The 15,729-nt window shown below is 37.9% G+C and overlaps 1 protein-coding gene across 6 annotated transcripts in view; it reads left to right on the forward strand.

Annotated features, from left to right (window-relative positions):
• diaph2 (diaphanous-related formin 2) overlaps positions 1-15,729 on the forward strand; it is a 388,403-nt gene that overhangs the window by 250,873 nt on the left and 121,801 nt on the right. Inside the window, exon 25 of one of the 6 annotated variants that reach the window (XM_047157081.2) lies at positions 7,133-10,408. The exons of 4 other annotated variants lie outside the window; for them this stretch is intronic. In XM_047157081.2, the coding sequence (XP_047013037.1) occupies positions 7,133-7,167 (35 nt within the window). In that variant the 3' untranslated portion in view covers positions 7,168-10,408. Of the gene's footprint in view, positions 1-1,501; positions 6,691-7,132; positions 10,409-15,729 lie in introns of those variants that run through there. One more of the 6 variants, XM_053682093.1, reaches the window with a different exon arrangement.

Genomic DNA, 15,729 nt, shown 5'->3' on the forward strand with positions numbered 1-15,729 from the left:
TAATCTCAGCTCATTACCTGTATAAAAGACACCTGGGGGCCAGAAATCTTTCTGATTGTGAGGTGGTCAAATACTTATTTCCCTCATTAAAATGCAAATCAATTTATAACATTTTTGACATGCGTTTTTCTGGATTTTTTTTGTTGTTATTCTGTCTCTCACTGTTCAAATAAATCTACCATTAAAATTATAGACTGATCATTTCTTTGTCAGTGGGCAAACGTACAAAATCAGCAAGGGATCAAATACTTATTTCCTTCACTGTATACTGTGTGTGTATATATATATATATATATATATATATATATATATATATATATATATATATATATATATATATATATATATATATATATAATAGCACTCTGCTCGGGTAAAAATTAAGAGACCACTACAAAATTATCAGTTTCTCTGGTTTTACTATGTATAGGCATGTGTTTGGGTAAAATAGTGTCATATAGAGCATTTATTTGCAGAAAATGACGAACTGGTCAAAATAACAAAAAAGATGCAGTATTGTTAGACCTCGAATAATGCAAAGAAAATAAGTTCATATTAATTTTTAAACAATACTAATGTTTTAACTTCAGTTCAGAAATCAATATTTGGTGGAATAACCCTAATTTTCAATCACAGCTTTCATGCGTCTTGGCATGCTCTCCACTAGTCTTTCACATTGATGTTGAATGACTTTATGCCACTTCTGGCACACAAATTCAAGCACCTCAGCTTTGTTTGAGCTTCTTCTTGATCACATTCCAGAGGTTTTCAATGGGGTTCAAGTCGGGAGATTAGGCTTGCCATGACAGGGTCTTGATCTGGTGGTCCTCCATCCATACCTTATTTGACCTGGCTGTGTGGCATGGAGTATTGTCCTGCTGGAAAAAACAATCCTCAGAGTTGGGGAACTTAGTCATAGGAGTAGGAATCAAGTTTTCTTCCAGGACAACCTTGTACATGGCTTGATTCATGCATCCTTCAGAAAGACAAATCAGATCATCACTGATCCTCCACCAAATGTCATAGTGGGTGTGAAATACTGTGGCTTGTAGGCCTCTCCAGGTCTCCGTCTAACAATTAGATGACCATGTGTTAGGCAAAGCTGAAAACTGGACTCCTCAGATAAGATGGCCTTACTCCAGTCCTCTACGGTCCAATCCTATGTGTGTTGTGTTCTCCATTATTGAGAGGATGTAAGAGGAGGTAAAAGTTCAGTAGAGTACATACTGATTTTGGACAAAAGTCTTTCATCAGCTGTGCAAACAGAGTGCTTCTGAGGCTGTAATTGACTGATTATCCCAGCATTGTATAAACAAGGACTGACTGCATCAATGTAATTGTGTCTGTGGTTCATTATCTAAGAACCTCACTAGAACTATTGCATGTAGCAAAGGATTACCATAGTACAAAAATATGTAGCATTTTATTATTATTATAATTATCCTAGCAGAACTATCCATCCATCCATCTTCTATACCACTTATCCTCTTATGGGTCACAGGGAACCTGGAGCCTATCCCAGGGAACATCGGGCACAAGGCGGGGTACACCCTGGACAGGGTGCCAATCCATCGCAGGGCACACTCACATACACATTCACACACCCATTCATACACTATGGACACTTTGGACATGCCAATCAGCCTACCATGCATGTCTTTGGACTGGGGGAGGAAACCGGAGTACCCGGAGGAAACCCCCGCAGAGAACATGCAAACTCCGCACACACAGGGCCACGGTGGGAATCGAACCCCTGAACCTGGAGGTGTGAGGCGAATGTGCAAACCACTGTGGATAACAATGGAACAGTTGTTGTTTTGGGAAAAACACCTTTACATCAAGGAAGCAGAGGCACAGCCCTCAGATACCAGCTTCTATAGGTGGATTAACAAGGACCTCACTCCTCAGCTACAGTCCTCATTCAGACAACTATTACTGATGTCATTGCAGCAAGACATCTCCCTGCTTCAGCTTTGAACCTAATGGTGGATAATCTTCTTGTCTTAATACTCTTGTCTCAATACTTTTGTCTCAAAAAATTATATCCCAATTTCTGTATGACATTTTTCAACGCATCTTTCAGTCTTTACCAGTATTTGTCAAAGACACTTAATATATATATTTTTTTTTACAAATTCTCGAACAATTTTATGAACATTCCTTGCACAGAAACCATCTACCTTTATCTATGGTCATCAAAAGTCTGTATACAGTCATCATGAATGAAGCTGGATTGAGATCTCTAAAACATTATCTGCATGCATGACTAAATTAGGACCTGACTACTGACATTGAGTCTCATTTATCAAGCTGAATATGAATGGATTTTTCATATTTTTTTTCAATCCAGTGTTTACACAACAAATGTGGTATTCATGAAAACCCTGTGTATTTGGAAAAATGTTGTGCTTCTGAGTGTATGTCAATTTATGCATAAAAATACTAACTAATGTAAACATTGACTTGATTGACTTCAGATCATAAAATTCCAGGAATTGCTGCACTTTTTTATTTTTAAGCTGGAAACCCCCACATATGCCTTTTCTTTCAGCAGAGGGAAAGTTTTAAATTATGGCCCTGTGCCATGCATGGGGTTTATTCATGTAAAAAATCAGGTTGCTGGTGCTGCCATCCTCATGGAGGTCTGCAAATAGAGTCTCTGGATTTTCTGTCAGTCTCTTGTTTTTGTAAACTTTTCATGCAGTTTCATAAGAAATACCTTCTGGATAGTTCAATGGAATGGCCTCCACACTTTGGGTTTGTGTAGGCCTAGGGCTATAGGCCATTTGCACCTGTGGGTGTGGATAATTCCTGCTATTGTTTTTCACTAGACGTTTTCACACCTTCCTTTTCACAGCTCCAACATGTAGGTCGGCTGGACAGGTAGATCTGAACCCTCATAGAGCAACTGTGGGGATAAAGATGTGGAGGTGAAAAGTAAAAGTAATAATATTAATAATTACTTGAGTAAGAGTAATAAAGTATACGATGAGAAGACTTCAAGTTACTAGTTACTTCGGATCTGATTAAAATCAAGGGAAAATCCTGAATTTCAGACTACATGGAAAACTCTGTGTGTGTGTGCTCTGACATGCTTGGTTCTTCTCCATCTCGAGGATGCTAAACACATGAGCGGTTGTTGTGTCAGACCACTGCAGTGCATCGTGAGGCATCATTGTACATCATTTAAACGAATTATTAAAACTACCTTTCATATTTAACAGTAACAGAGGAATGGCACAGAATGTAGCAAAGTAAAAGAACACATTTCTGTGATTAAAAATGAACTTGTGTAAGAGTATAAGTATGGCCTGTTAACTATAAAAAGTTGTTTTTTTTCCCCAAAAGTTACTGAAGGAAATTTAACAGAATAAATTACTACCCACATCTGAGTTTACATAGTCAGGATCTGTAAATCACATTGTGAATATGCTCTTTCTGTAACAGCACATTTGATAAATGTTGCCACATGTTTAAATTGATACATAAAATGTTTGAATATTTGGTTTAATTTTGATCGATTCACACAGTACAGTACAATAAAACTCAATCCAGTGACGTGGAACCGATATACGAATTTGAATCAAGTAAATTCAATAAGCTTGGTTCAGTTTGTAGGCTTCTGTGTTCACTTTAAATCAGTTTTTAAATAACTTTTAATTGGACTAAACTTGAAAGACATGTTCTGACCCTAACCCTATGTTCTGAGGATGTCTGCAAAGTTTTGGGCATGATCAATGATAGGAAATGGAGTTAAGACCAAATAGCTGTTTTTAAGGAACAAAAAGTCCAAAATTGTGTGCTGCATCAATCTGTTAATCTGCAACTGGGTTTTCAACCATTGATGAATTACATGGCCACATTCAGCCAATTAGGCTTCAGCGAGCATTTCACACAACCAGCACTGGTCATAAAACTCGATAAGTTAAGGTCTGGATAAATCTATGGTCTCTTTATTGTTCTATGTAATTTGGCAAGAACTGGCTACTGGGTGTGATATTTTTTGAGGTGTGCTTGGACCTCGCAGATTATATCATCATAATAATAGTAATAATTAGCCAAATTCATTTAGGTCCCACCCACTAATTTCTGCTATGATGGGATGTTTGCCAATCACATGGTATTTGAACCTTAATTTTGAGAACTTGTCGAGGCGTTTTTGTCCAATCTTCACAAATGTTTCGCAATGTCAATCAATTTTAACAAGGCAGAGCCTAATTTATTCAAACAGCTGCAACTCATGTTCACTTGCATGAAATTGCACAAAAATTGAAATACATATGAAACTCGCATCAGCGGCAGGCAGAGCACAGACACACAGAGGCGATTTGAGGAGAATTAGTGCTGGGTTTATTTACAATATGTACAAACTTACAAAAATTAGAAAGGGGTAACGTGAAGGAGAGGAGTGAAGGGAGTGCAGTGAGTGCTGATGGAAATCTGGTGATCCCATCAGAGCGTTGCAGCGGGGCTCCCAAATGGGGCAGACATCCGGGCTACCGCCGGGCTGATGTCACAATATATAGGGACAAAATTCTGAGGTAATATACAAAGTTTGGGTTGTTGGCATACATAGGGGTGGAGCTAAGGTCAGCTGAAATTTGGTGCTGCATCGATATGCTATTATTTTACTGGATTTTTAATCATCATTGAATTACTTCAGAACCATGGCAAGAACAGATAGCACTTGGATAGCACCTTGGTCAGTACATAATACTCTTTGCTGCTACTCAGGCAAGATAGATAAGCCTGATCGGAAAATTAATTTTTTCTACCTGGGTAATTTACTCAAACTTGGTTTCTCCTGAACAAGAGGTTCAGCCTCAAGAACTATTTAGCTCCCACTTATATTTGTAGGTCATTTGCACAATATGCATTATTTTGGTGTCAAACTACTCAGCAGAGTGTTGCTTTCCGTAATTATGAAATATATGTTGATGTTTCTGAACAATATGACTACCACATATTAGGTCCAATGTTAGGTTCCATGCCACAGTTAGATCCCATATCTTTAACTACCCCATGTGTCTGTGTGTGTATGGGTGTAAATTGTTATTATTTTCTTTAAAGATCTTATATCCCATTTAGTACTGCCCTTCAGAAGCTACATGAGATATTTACATGTTTACCAAAAGACAAAATAATAACAATTTACACTGATAAATTAAGCATAAGCAGTGCATTCTTCCGGTTTGTGACTTTGTGTACATTACCACGTGTGTTTGTTTTGTTTTTTTGTCTTGTCTCCACCCCTGCATCATTATTGGTTGTTTCCCTCACGTGTTATGCACACCTATTCCCATTTCCCACTCAGTGCATTTTCCCACTTTTTGTGGACACCCCGGCTCCTTTTAACAATACTGGAATGGATTCTTCCTCCAGTTCCAGTTTTATTTTGGAGCTTGCTAGACCCCAATCCTGAAGAGAAGCAGTGGCTAGGGTTCATGTTATCCTGGTTCACCAGCCGAGCTTCTAGTTGCCATGGGAGCCATGGGCCTAGGAAGCATGGATGAGTTCGTCTGCCTGATGAGGATGATTTATAGAAAAGGGGACTATGGGGACACTCTCTGACACAATCATCTTGTTCAAAAGCTTACATCTCCCTGGCTCTTAATGTATCAAACCCTCCAGGACAGCACTTAGAGGAATTTGAAATTATTCAAAATTACCACAGATTTTCTGAGGATTCATCACAACACACATTCAGCCAAAGTCCTCTTCGATTTACATGCATCGAACATGAGTATAGATAAAAGGTTTAATTTTATCTAAAAGACTGTGCAATTGCAATTTAATTCCAATTCAAATAGTCTTCTTCAAAAAGGCACAAAAAAACTTTGCGAATCTACAAACAACTCACAGTATAAACAATCAAGTGTATCTAAACTTTTGAACTGATTATTTTGTGTAAATTCAATTATTATTGTGTCTTGTGGACTATATGTAAACATCTTTTATGCGGAATAGCTTATTCAGGGCAGTACTAAATAAAAAACAAAATGCATTTTTTTACGATAATGCCTCCACCAACCAGTGATGGACATAGAAAAAGAGTTTTAATAGATTTTTTTTGAGGCCTTGCTCAAAATCACATGTGATCTCCCATCAGTGCACTCCCTGTCCATGAAGTATATAAAGAGCAGGGCCATAAAATCATCTCAGACTCCCTTATCAAGCAACCTCTCAACTGCTGACTGTACTTTAGTCATTGCTGGATACGGATTGATTCCTTTTTGTTTGCAGTAAGAAAAGTGTTGCATCCTCAACAAACTCCTCAAAAAAGGCAGGACAAATTTACACTCACTAGAATACACTTTATCTGTAGTATAATTTCTAATGTATGTGTTTTCCTAAAGTTTTTCTCTTTTTCAGTCTTATCTTGCCTGGAATTATTATTATTATTTTTATTTATTTATTTATTTATTTTATTTTTTTTGCTGTTTTGTTAATTTACACTTAATCAGAGATGTGAAACTCAAATTACTGTCAACATTGATGGACAACAATAATAAAAAAAAATGAATCTAAAACATGAATCTGGAACAGAAGAGGAGGTTTTACTCCATCATATTATGCTCTCTAGCTTATACAACTTATACAGCTATTCTTTACACCTCCTATGAATAGAGTTCTGCAAAGCCACTATTAATCAAGATGCAGCCACAGCAATCAGAAGAGTATTTTCCCACTGCAAAGATAGATATATATATATATATATATATATATATATATATATATATATATATATATATATATATATATATATATATATATATAAATAAAAGCAGAAAACTCATTAGTCTCTGAAGTCTTACAACTTTAGCATCCAGCTGTTTGTCTCCAATTGAATTTATCATTTACAATACCTGCAGGGGTAAACATTCTGCTGATAATTTTTATTACATCTGCTCAAACACATTTCTTACTGGTGTGCTTCTGTAGTAACACACACTGTAATGGAGACACGTGAATGATACTGCAGTAAGAAAAAGAAAAAACAAACAAAGAAAAGCCCACCTTGACAGCCCACCTTCCCTTAGCACTGTAGACAGCAGATGAACTCAATACATGCTTGGCACCTAGAGCCCAATTAACTTGCTTATTGTTTGGTAAATCTGTATGCCGTCCATAGGCAGGAGTAGGAAAGAAGCAAGAAAGGAAGGCTGAAGGGAAGGAAGAAAGAATGGATTCACCCTGTCATCATTCCTTCATTATTTTGAGCAGCTTTTTTTTTCGTTTTGTTTTTTTAATGTTCAGCTTTTGATGATTTGAAGAATGGGTGGGTTCAAACAAAAGGTACGATGTTCTAAGTTGTTGTTTTAACAAATTTATATGTCAATATCAGGAAACTTACTTAAATGTGTACTTCAGTAATAATGGTAGAGATGGTAAAAGTTGCCAGTACACAAAGTACTTTGGATGATTGAGCCAAATTATATTAGGGAATAATATTCTGTCATTTTTACAAGTTCAATTGACCTTTGTATCGCCCTCAATAATTTTCTTTACGATAAATGTGTTTTATAGGAATTATTTGGTGATAAATAACAGGGTGTGATGAGATGACTGACAGCTTCTATCATGATAGTTGGGCCTCTAGAATGCACACATATGTTCCAACACATACATGAACCTCTTGACAGTTGTGTAGCAAAGCCAAGTCTTGTTCTGCTGTGAACTGTACTAACAGACCCTCATAAGGGAGTTCTTTGCAGTTTTTCCAGTATTTTGCTCATTTTGATGTCTAAGTTGGCTCAATTTACTGATATTATAATTGCCAAAAGAAACATGAGTAAATGAAGTTAAACAAGGCAGATAACACTAGCTCAATTTCATAATAATTTATTGACTGTATCGCCTTAGCAAACACTCAAAATATCTTGCTAAGTTTAGGTAGTCACTTCTATTTAAAGAAGTACACAAGCAGTAAGAGCAGATATATGAGGATATAAGAGCAGTTCTTCAGATGGGTAGAGCTAGATGAAAAATATGGAGAGCAGTGATTGTTTCCCCCTCAAAAACAGGTTGTGTTGAGTGTAAATGGTGACTGCTGTTATATTTTCAGTTGGTACTATACATTAGCTACCTATACAGTGCTTGCATACACTTTGATTAAAATGATGGAAAATGTTAGCTAGCTAGCAAATGGTAGCTAAGTCAGTCATGACTCAAAGCTCTAAAATCTTTTCCTATCAATGCTAAAGTCAATACCTGTGAACATTATGACTACACTGTGCATTTTAGATATTAATTAATAATGCTGCACTTGGGTTAGCTAGTGTGCCATTTTGAGTTGCACTTTAGGCAATGAATCATGGATGTGCACATAGTGTCCATCTAATATGAGTGGGCAAGAGGCAGACCCACTGCTTACACCAAATGGAAGACAAATGGAAGATTACGACTTCCATTTCGACCCAAAAAAGATTCAGAACACACTCATATATAAAGACATTGATGTAAACTGATTGCAGATATTATATACCTTGTGCCTTGAATGTTCACTGTCCTATCAACATTGGTTATGAAACTACACTCATCCCCACGTCCCCACCTAAAAAATACCCAAAAAAGTAGTTTATGTGAAAAATTGCATGTAGTTTATGTGAAAAATTGCATGTTTTTCCACATGGCAAGAGCATGGACACTAAATAAAACTTCACCAAGGGGAAGTGTTTTCTTACAAAACTGAAGTGAAGGGTTTAGATCACACTCAAAAGTACTGAAAGATGAAAGAAACTTGCAGGTGATCAGAAAAACAATGTTGTGCTGATGTCTTCATAGTTGGTAAAGGTTACTGTGACACCTTTTAGGCATACATTGTGCATATGTATGTGTGTGCTTTGTAAGTTTTTGTTTTCTTTGTACATTTTTGCTTTCTGGGAGTGGTGTAGTGAATTTAAAATTGTCTTTAGAATCCATAATTTTATCATCTTCATTACACATCTTATTTGATATTGATAAATGTATGACGTCCAATTCTGTTTCTGAATTGTGTTAACATCATGCTTACATGCCATTTACTGGCAAATGGCCTGTGACAGGCTTATTTATGCAAGCAGGAATGGGAACTGGAGGCAAACTTTTCTGGTTCAAATGTCAGGGATCTGTGAGGGAAATATGCATGCTGTGAGTGAAATATGCTACTGCATGAGATAAGTACAACTTTGAAGTCACAAATGAGTGTGAAGACGAATCAACCTGCCCTTCAGTGGCCACTTACTTGGCCTTTAGAGCTATCCATGCTTTCTCCAGCTTTTTTCCCTTAAATAAAATCTCAACTTTGTCTTTCATCAACAGTATTTTTTTCCCATTCCCAGTAGTTTTCTAGCATTACTCAAAATGAATGGTTATCAATCACAGTTCAGTCATAGCAGATTGTTATCATTATTTGTAATCTATACATATGCATTTTTTGTCTGTGACATTTTCAGTCTTTGAGTTATGACATAGATTATGTTTTTCATAAAGCAGACTAATCTCTAAATTCAAGTAGGGAGCATCTCCTACATTCCAAGCCTTGAAACCCTCCAAGAGGTTCATTGATATTTTATAATGTGAACTTGTTAAAGTAAACATATACAGTAGATTCAAGCTGGGTAAAACTGCACAGCATATCAATTTAATCTTTAATTCTCCCAAGGTTTGCTACTCTCTCAGTATATGAAGATATTAACTGAGATTGCAGGAAATCCTTTTAGGACTATGAAATTATGAAATGCAGAACCCATGGAAAGCAAATGTTCATACCAGGGCTTTGTGGCTAATTAATAATAAAGGATAATGAATCAGCTGATAACAAATGGGCATGCTTACCTGTAAATCCTCAAGCCCTGCCATCTGTCTCAGTTTTTGCACATTGACCCACACACATACTGCTGCATCTGCAGCCTCCTCTCTCCTGTGGTCTTGAGATGGTCAGCCTGTTCTTATGTAGTTTGCTTTTTTAAATTTTAAGTTATTTTGAAAAAAACTTTCATCATACACTGCTGCACAGCCAACCTTGCTGCTGTACCTATAGACAGGTGACATATTCAAGCAAAAAAACACATAAAATAAAGTATGTTAGTAAGTTGTCAGGCCATCACAAGTGTAAGTGTACCATGACATTGATTCTTAAATTTTCTATATTCAAATTCTGGATTGACATTTTCAGTCACTTGAAGAACGTATGTTACTTTAGTCACCCGTTCCTATTGGAATACTGGGCAGTTAAGCAGTGTCTGTGACTGAAGCTCCTGTAATCTGTTCCCTATTAATGAACCCTCTTTCGAAGGGTTTAGATCTTGTTCTCTTGCCACCATGGTCTAAAATCTATGGTTGTTCCATTTATGTATCAGATATAGACAGTTGTACAGCTTGAATGACCTCTTGAGCTACTTACAGTGCATCCGGAATGTATTCACAGCGCTTCACTTTTTCCACATTTTGTTATGTTACAGCCTTATTCCAATATGGATTAAATTCATTATTTTTCTCAAAATTCTACAAAGAATACCCCATAATGATGACATGAAAGAAGTTTGTTTGAAATCTTTGCAAATTTATTAAAAATAAAAAACCAAAAAAACACATGTACATAAATATTCACAGCCTTTGCCATGACACTCAAAATTGAGCTCAGGTGCAACCCTTTTCCCTGATCATCCTTGAGATGTTTCTACAACTTGATTGGAGTCCACCTGTGGTAAATTCAGTTGATTGGACATGATCTGGAAAGGTACACACCTGTGTATATATAAGGTCCCACAGTTAACAATGCATGTCAGAGCACAAACCAAGCCATGAAGTCCTGTAGACCTCCGAGACAGGATTGTATCGAGGCACAGATCTGGGGAAGGGTAAAGAAACATTACTGCAGCATTGAAGGTCCCAATAAGCTCCATCATCTGTAAATGGAAGAAGTTTGGAACCAGCAGGACTCTTCCTAGAGCTGGCCGCCCGGCCAAACTGAGCGATCGGGGGAGAAGGGACTTAGTCAGTCCAACCCGATGGTCACTCTGACAGAGCTCCAGCGTATCTCTGTGGAGAGAGGAGGACCTTCCAGAAGAACAACCATCTCTGCCGCACTCCATCAATCAGGCCTGTATGGTTGAGTGGCCAGGCGGAAGCCACTCCTCAGTAAAAGGCACATGACAGCCCGCCTGGAGTTTGCCAAAGGGCACCTGAATGACTCTCAGACCATGATGAAACAAAGATTGAACTCTTTGGCCTGAATGGCAAGCGTCATGTCTGGAGGAAACCAGGCACCACTCATCACCTGGCAAATACCATCCCTACAGTGAAGCATGATGGTGGCAGCATCATGCTGTGGGGATGTTTTTCAGTGGCAGGAACTGGGAGACTAATCAGCATCGATGAATTCAGCAATGTACAGAAACATCCTTGATGAAAACCTGCTCTAGAGCGCTCTGGACCTCAGACTGGAGTGAAGGTTCATCTTCCAACAGGACAACGACCCTAAGCACACAGCCAAGATAACAAAGGAGTGGCTACAGGACAACTCTGTACATGTCCTTGAGTGGCCCAGCCAGAGCCCAGACTTGAACCCGATTGAACATCTCTGGAGAGATCTGAAAATGGCTGTGCACCAATGCTCCCCATCCAACCTGATGGAGCTTGAGAGGTCCTGCAAAGAAGAATGGGAGAAACTGCCCAAAAATAGGTGTGCCAAGCTTGTAGCATCATACTCAAAAAGACTTGAGGCTGTAATTGGTGCCAATGGTGCTTCAACAAAGTATTTAGCAAAGGCTGTGAATACTTATGTACATGTGCTTTTTTTTGTTTTTTATTTTTAATAAATTTGCAAAGATTTCAAACAAACTTCTTTCATGTTGTCATTATGGGGTATTGTTTATAGAATTTTGAGGAAATTAATTTAATCCATTTTGGAATAAGGCTGTAACATAATAAAATGTGGAAAAAGTGAAGCGCTGTGAATACTTTCCAGATGCACTGTAAGCATAGCAGAGATCCATGAATCACACCAGTAATACCAAAACCAATTTTATTTTAGTAACTTTAATTATGGCTTTCCTCTCTGTCTCCATCAGTTATATTTCTTCTGAACTGCTGAATTTGTGGCCTTCTGATGTGTCCACTGGCTGCCAAAACACAGTTTCAAACATTACATGACTTGAATTCTGCATATATATTTCACTTACTTCAGTTGAGTCTTTTGTGTCACCAACACAGTTTTGTTGTCCATTGCCCACTGAAGGATTTCTCGGTGCTTCTTTCTTTGTACCCTTACTGATATGTATCACTATTTTATCTGCAAACTCAAATAAATAATTGTGTCCATAATTTAGATGCTTTGTTGGTGGAAGAGTATCATTGGGGTGTGGAGTGGTTCATAATGAAGTGGTGTTATCACCAGTCCAGCAGTGATTACAGGATCCTGAGGGAAGCTTTTTATTTGTAGCAACACCCCCCCCCCCCCCCCCCCCCCCTCACCACCTCCCCACCCCCCATCCTTGCTGCCTCTATAGCAACCCCTTGCTTCCCCTGTGAATGCTTGTTTCAAAGAGAGACAGACAGGCAGGCAGGCAGGCAGGCAGGCAGACAGGCAGACTGACAGACAGACAGTGAGAGCGTGAGAGAAGTCACAAGCTGACAATTGCAAATCGCATGCTTGATAGCTGGCAGAAGGTATAGACAGGTCTCACTGGTGTTTATGTTTTGTGAGAACTGTTGATGTGACATGAATGTGAATAGGTAATTCATATTTGATTGTCTTAACCTGACCTGCTTGAGGGTTGTGTTTGTTTGTTTGCTTGTTTCAGAAATTTGGATTAATCTCTTTCTATCAAATTTATTATTAGGATCTCTCTCCATTCTCCCTCACCATTCTCAGTCATTGTTTTTTGCTTATACTTTTATATTTAGTCTTTATGGTTATTGAATATTTTCACTGCATATATCAGAATTACAAGGGTCTGCTTGGATAACTAATTTTAAAGCATGTACAGCCGTGTGAAAAAATAAGTACACCCCATGGAAATTGTTGGCTTTTTTGACATATTTGTACAAGCAAACATTTGATCATCTTTGAAACAGTACCTATTAATGAAGTTGATATATTGGAAAAAAACCACAAGGAAAATTAACTTTTTCAATCATTTATTTAACAGAAATATCAAAAGATGTGATATTCTTCTTTTGAAAAAGTAAGAATACCCTTGGCCACAGAAGCTAATATTGCCCCCTTTAGCAGAAATAACTTCTTGTAGGTGTTTTGCATAATTGTACAGCAGGCTTGCTGGAGTTCTTGACCACTCTTCCATGCAATCTTCTTTCAGTTGCAAGATGTATGCACAACATTTAAATGGGATTCAAACCCTCCATTTCTTCTTTTTCAGCCATTTCTTGGTGGATTTGCTAGTGTGCTTAGGATAATTATCCTGGTCTTAGGCCCACTTTTAGTTCAACTTCAACTTGGACAGATGGCCTCACATTATCTTCAGACACTCTTTGATATGATGTAGAATTCATAGTTGAATCAATGAATGCAAGCTGTCCAGTCCCTGAGACAGCGAAGCATCCCCAAACCATAACATTTCTGCCACCACAACTCTATCTTTGATTCGTCTGACCAGAGCACATTATTCCAAAAGGTCTGGTCTTTGCCTGTATGCTCATTGGCAAACTGTAGTCTTGCTATAATGGGATCAAATTTATGCAATCTCATTCTGATTGTAGAAGCGTGCACTTCGACACCAACAGTTGATAGACTTACTAGCAGATCCTATGATGAAATTTTGGGGTTCTTGGAGAATTTTTTTTGCATCAGACGGTCTGCTCTTGGGCTGAATTTGCTGGGACGGCCAGTCCTGGACAAATTGGCAGTAATTTTAAATCTGCGCCACTTGTAGATTATTTTCCTTACAGTGAAATGATGTATTTCAAATAATTCTGAGAATAATTCTTTTAAAATCTATTGCCAGACTCATAGGCATCCACAACCTTTTTCTGAAGGCCTTATAGAACTCTTTCAATTTTGGCATGATGACACCACACACGTCAAAAGCAAAGGGAACACCAGACACTAAATATGAGAGGTTTAAATAAGACAGGTTCCACCTGTGCTCCGTGAGCAGGTTCTAATTACTGAACACCTGATTCTAATTTTATGGATATTTTAGGGGTGATAAATGTAGGGGCGTACTTACTTTTTCCTTGTGACTGATCTGGGTTTTTTAAAAAAAAAAAATTTATTTAAATTGTGACAATTACTACAAAATGTGAATTTTATGTGTCATTTGATAGTGTATCACCTTTATTACTATTTCAAAGAGGATCAAATGTTTGCTTGTCCAAATATGTAAAAGAAAACAAATAAAATAAATAAATAAATAAATAATTCCATGGGATGTACTTATAGTTTCACATGACTGTATATCCTTAAGGATTCCAACCTTTTTACCCTTGAAATAATCATTGAGTATATAAACACTTGTATAATGACAAAGCTAAAAAAGGTATTTCCTGGAAATTAAAATCATGAGTAACTAAAAATTAACCAGTACCAGTAATTATATTCATATGGTTTGTGGATTTGCAGTGTTTTCACAGTAACATTAATTCAAGTAAGAAATAGAAATAGATTCTAAAGAAATTCAGTTAAGATGGCTAGAAGACTGGGTCAGAACATCTCCAAAGAGGCAGGTCTTGTGGGGTGTTCCCACTGGTTAGCACCTACCAAAAGTGGTTCAAGAAAGGACAAACGGTTAACTGGGTCATTGATGTGTGTGGGGAGCGAAGGCTAGCCCATCTGGTCCGATCCCACAGAAGAGCTACTGTGGCACAAATTGCTGAAAATGTTAATGCTGGCTATGATAGAACGGTGTTAGAACACGCAGGGCGTTGCAGCTTGCTGCATATCAGGCAGAGTAGCCACAGACCGGTCAGAGTGCCCATTCTGACTCCTGTCTACTGCCAAAAGTGCCTACAATGGGCATGTAAGCATCAGAACTGAACCATGGAGCAATGGGAGAAGATGGCCTGGTCTCATGAATTATGTTTTCTTTTACATCATGTGGACAGCTGGGTGCATGTGTTTCGCTTGCCTGGGGAAAAGATGGCACCAAGGTGCACTATGGAAAGAAGGCAAGTTGGCGGAGGCAGTGTGATGCTCTGGGCAATGTTCTGGTGGGAAACCTTGGGTCCTGGCATTCATGTGGATGTTACTTTGACATGTATCACCTACCTAAACATTGTTGCAGACCAAGTACACCCCTTCATGGCAACAGTATTCCCTAATGGCAGTGGCCTCTTTCAGCAGGATGATGCACCCTGCCACAGTGCAAACATTGCGTTGGGAAAAAATTGCCACACTGCATTGTATGTATCCAATAGTCTTGAGGTTCACCAACATAAAACTTAAATACATTGCAAGCATTCAAATAGGGCCTGCAATGTATTTAACAAACAATAACATACATATTTGCATTCTTTTTTATGGTATTGTCTTGGCTTGTTTAGAGACTTTCCTGCCTTGCTTTCAGTAACAACTCTTCAGTTTGATTGTAATAAGACCCACTTTTTCACTCTGTGCAACATTGGATTTCTTCTTAAGGCGGGCTCAAACTGAGCTTCTAGTACATATAAGGGCACAAACTATAATGCTCTTGCATTTTATTCAGATACATACACTGTACAGCCAATTCTTTCATGATCTCACATGATTCAAATCCCAATATAGTGGTAGATGTATAATGGATGGTTGTA

This window comes from Ictalurus punctatus, chromosome 8, assembly GCF_001660625.3.
Source record: "Ictalurus punctatus breed USDA103 chromosome 8, Coco_2.0, whole genome shotgun sequence".
In the NCBI taxonomy this organism is placed as follows: domain Eukaryota; kingdom Metazoa; phylum Chordata; class Actinopteri; order Siluriformes; family Ictaluridae; genus Ictalurus; species Ictalurus punctatus.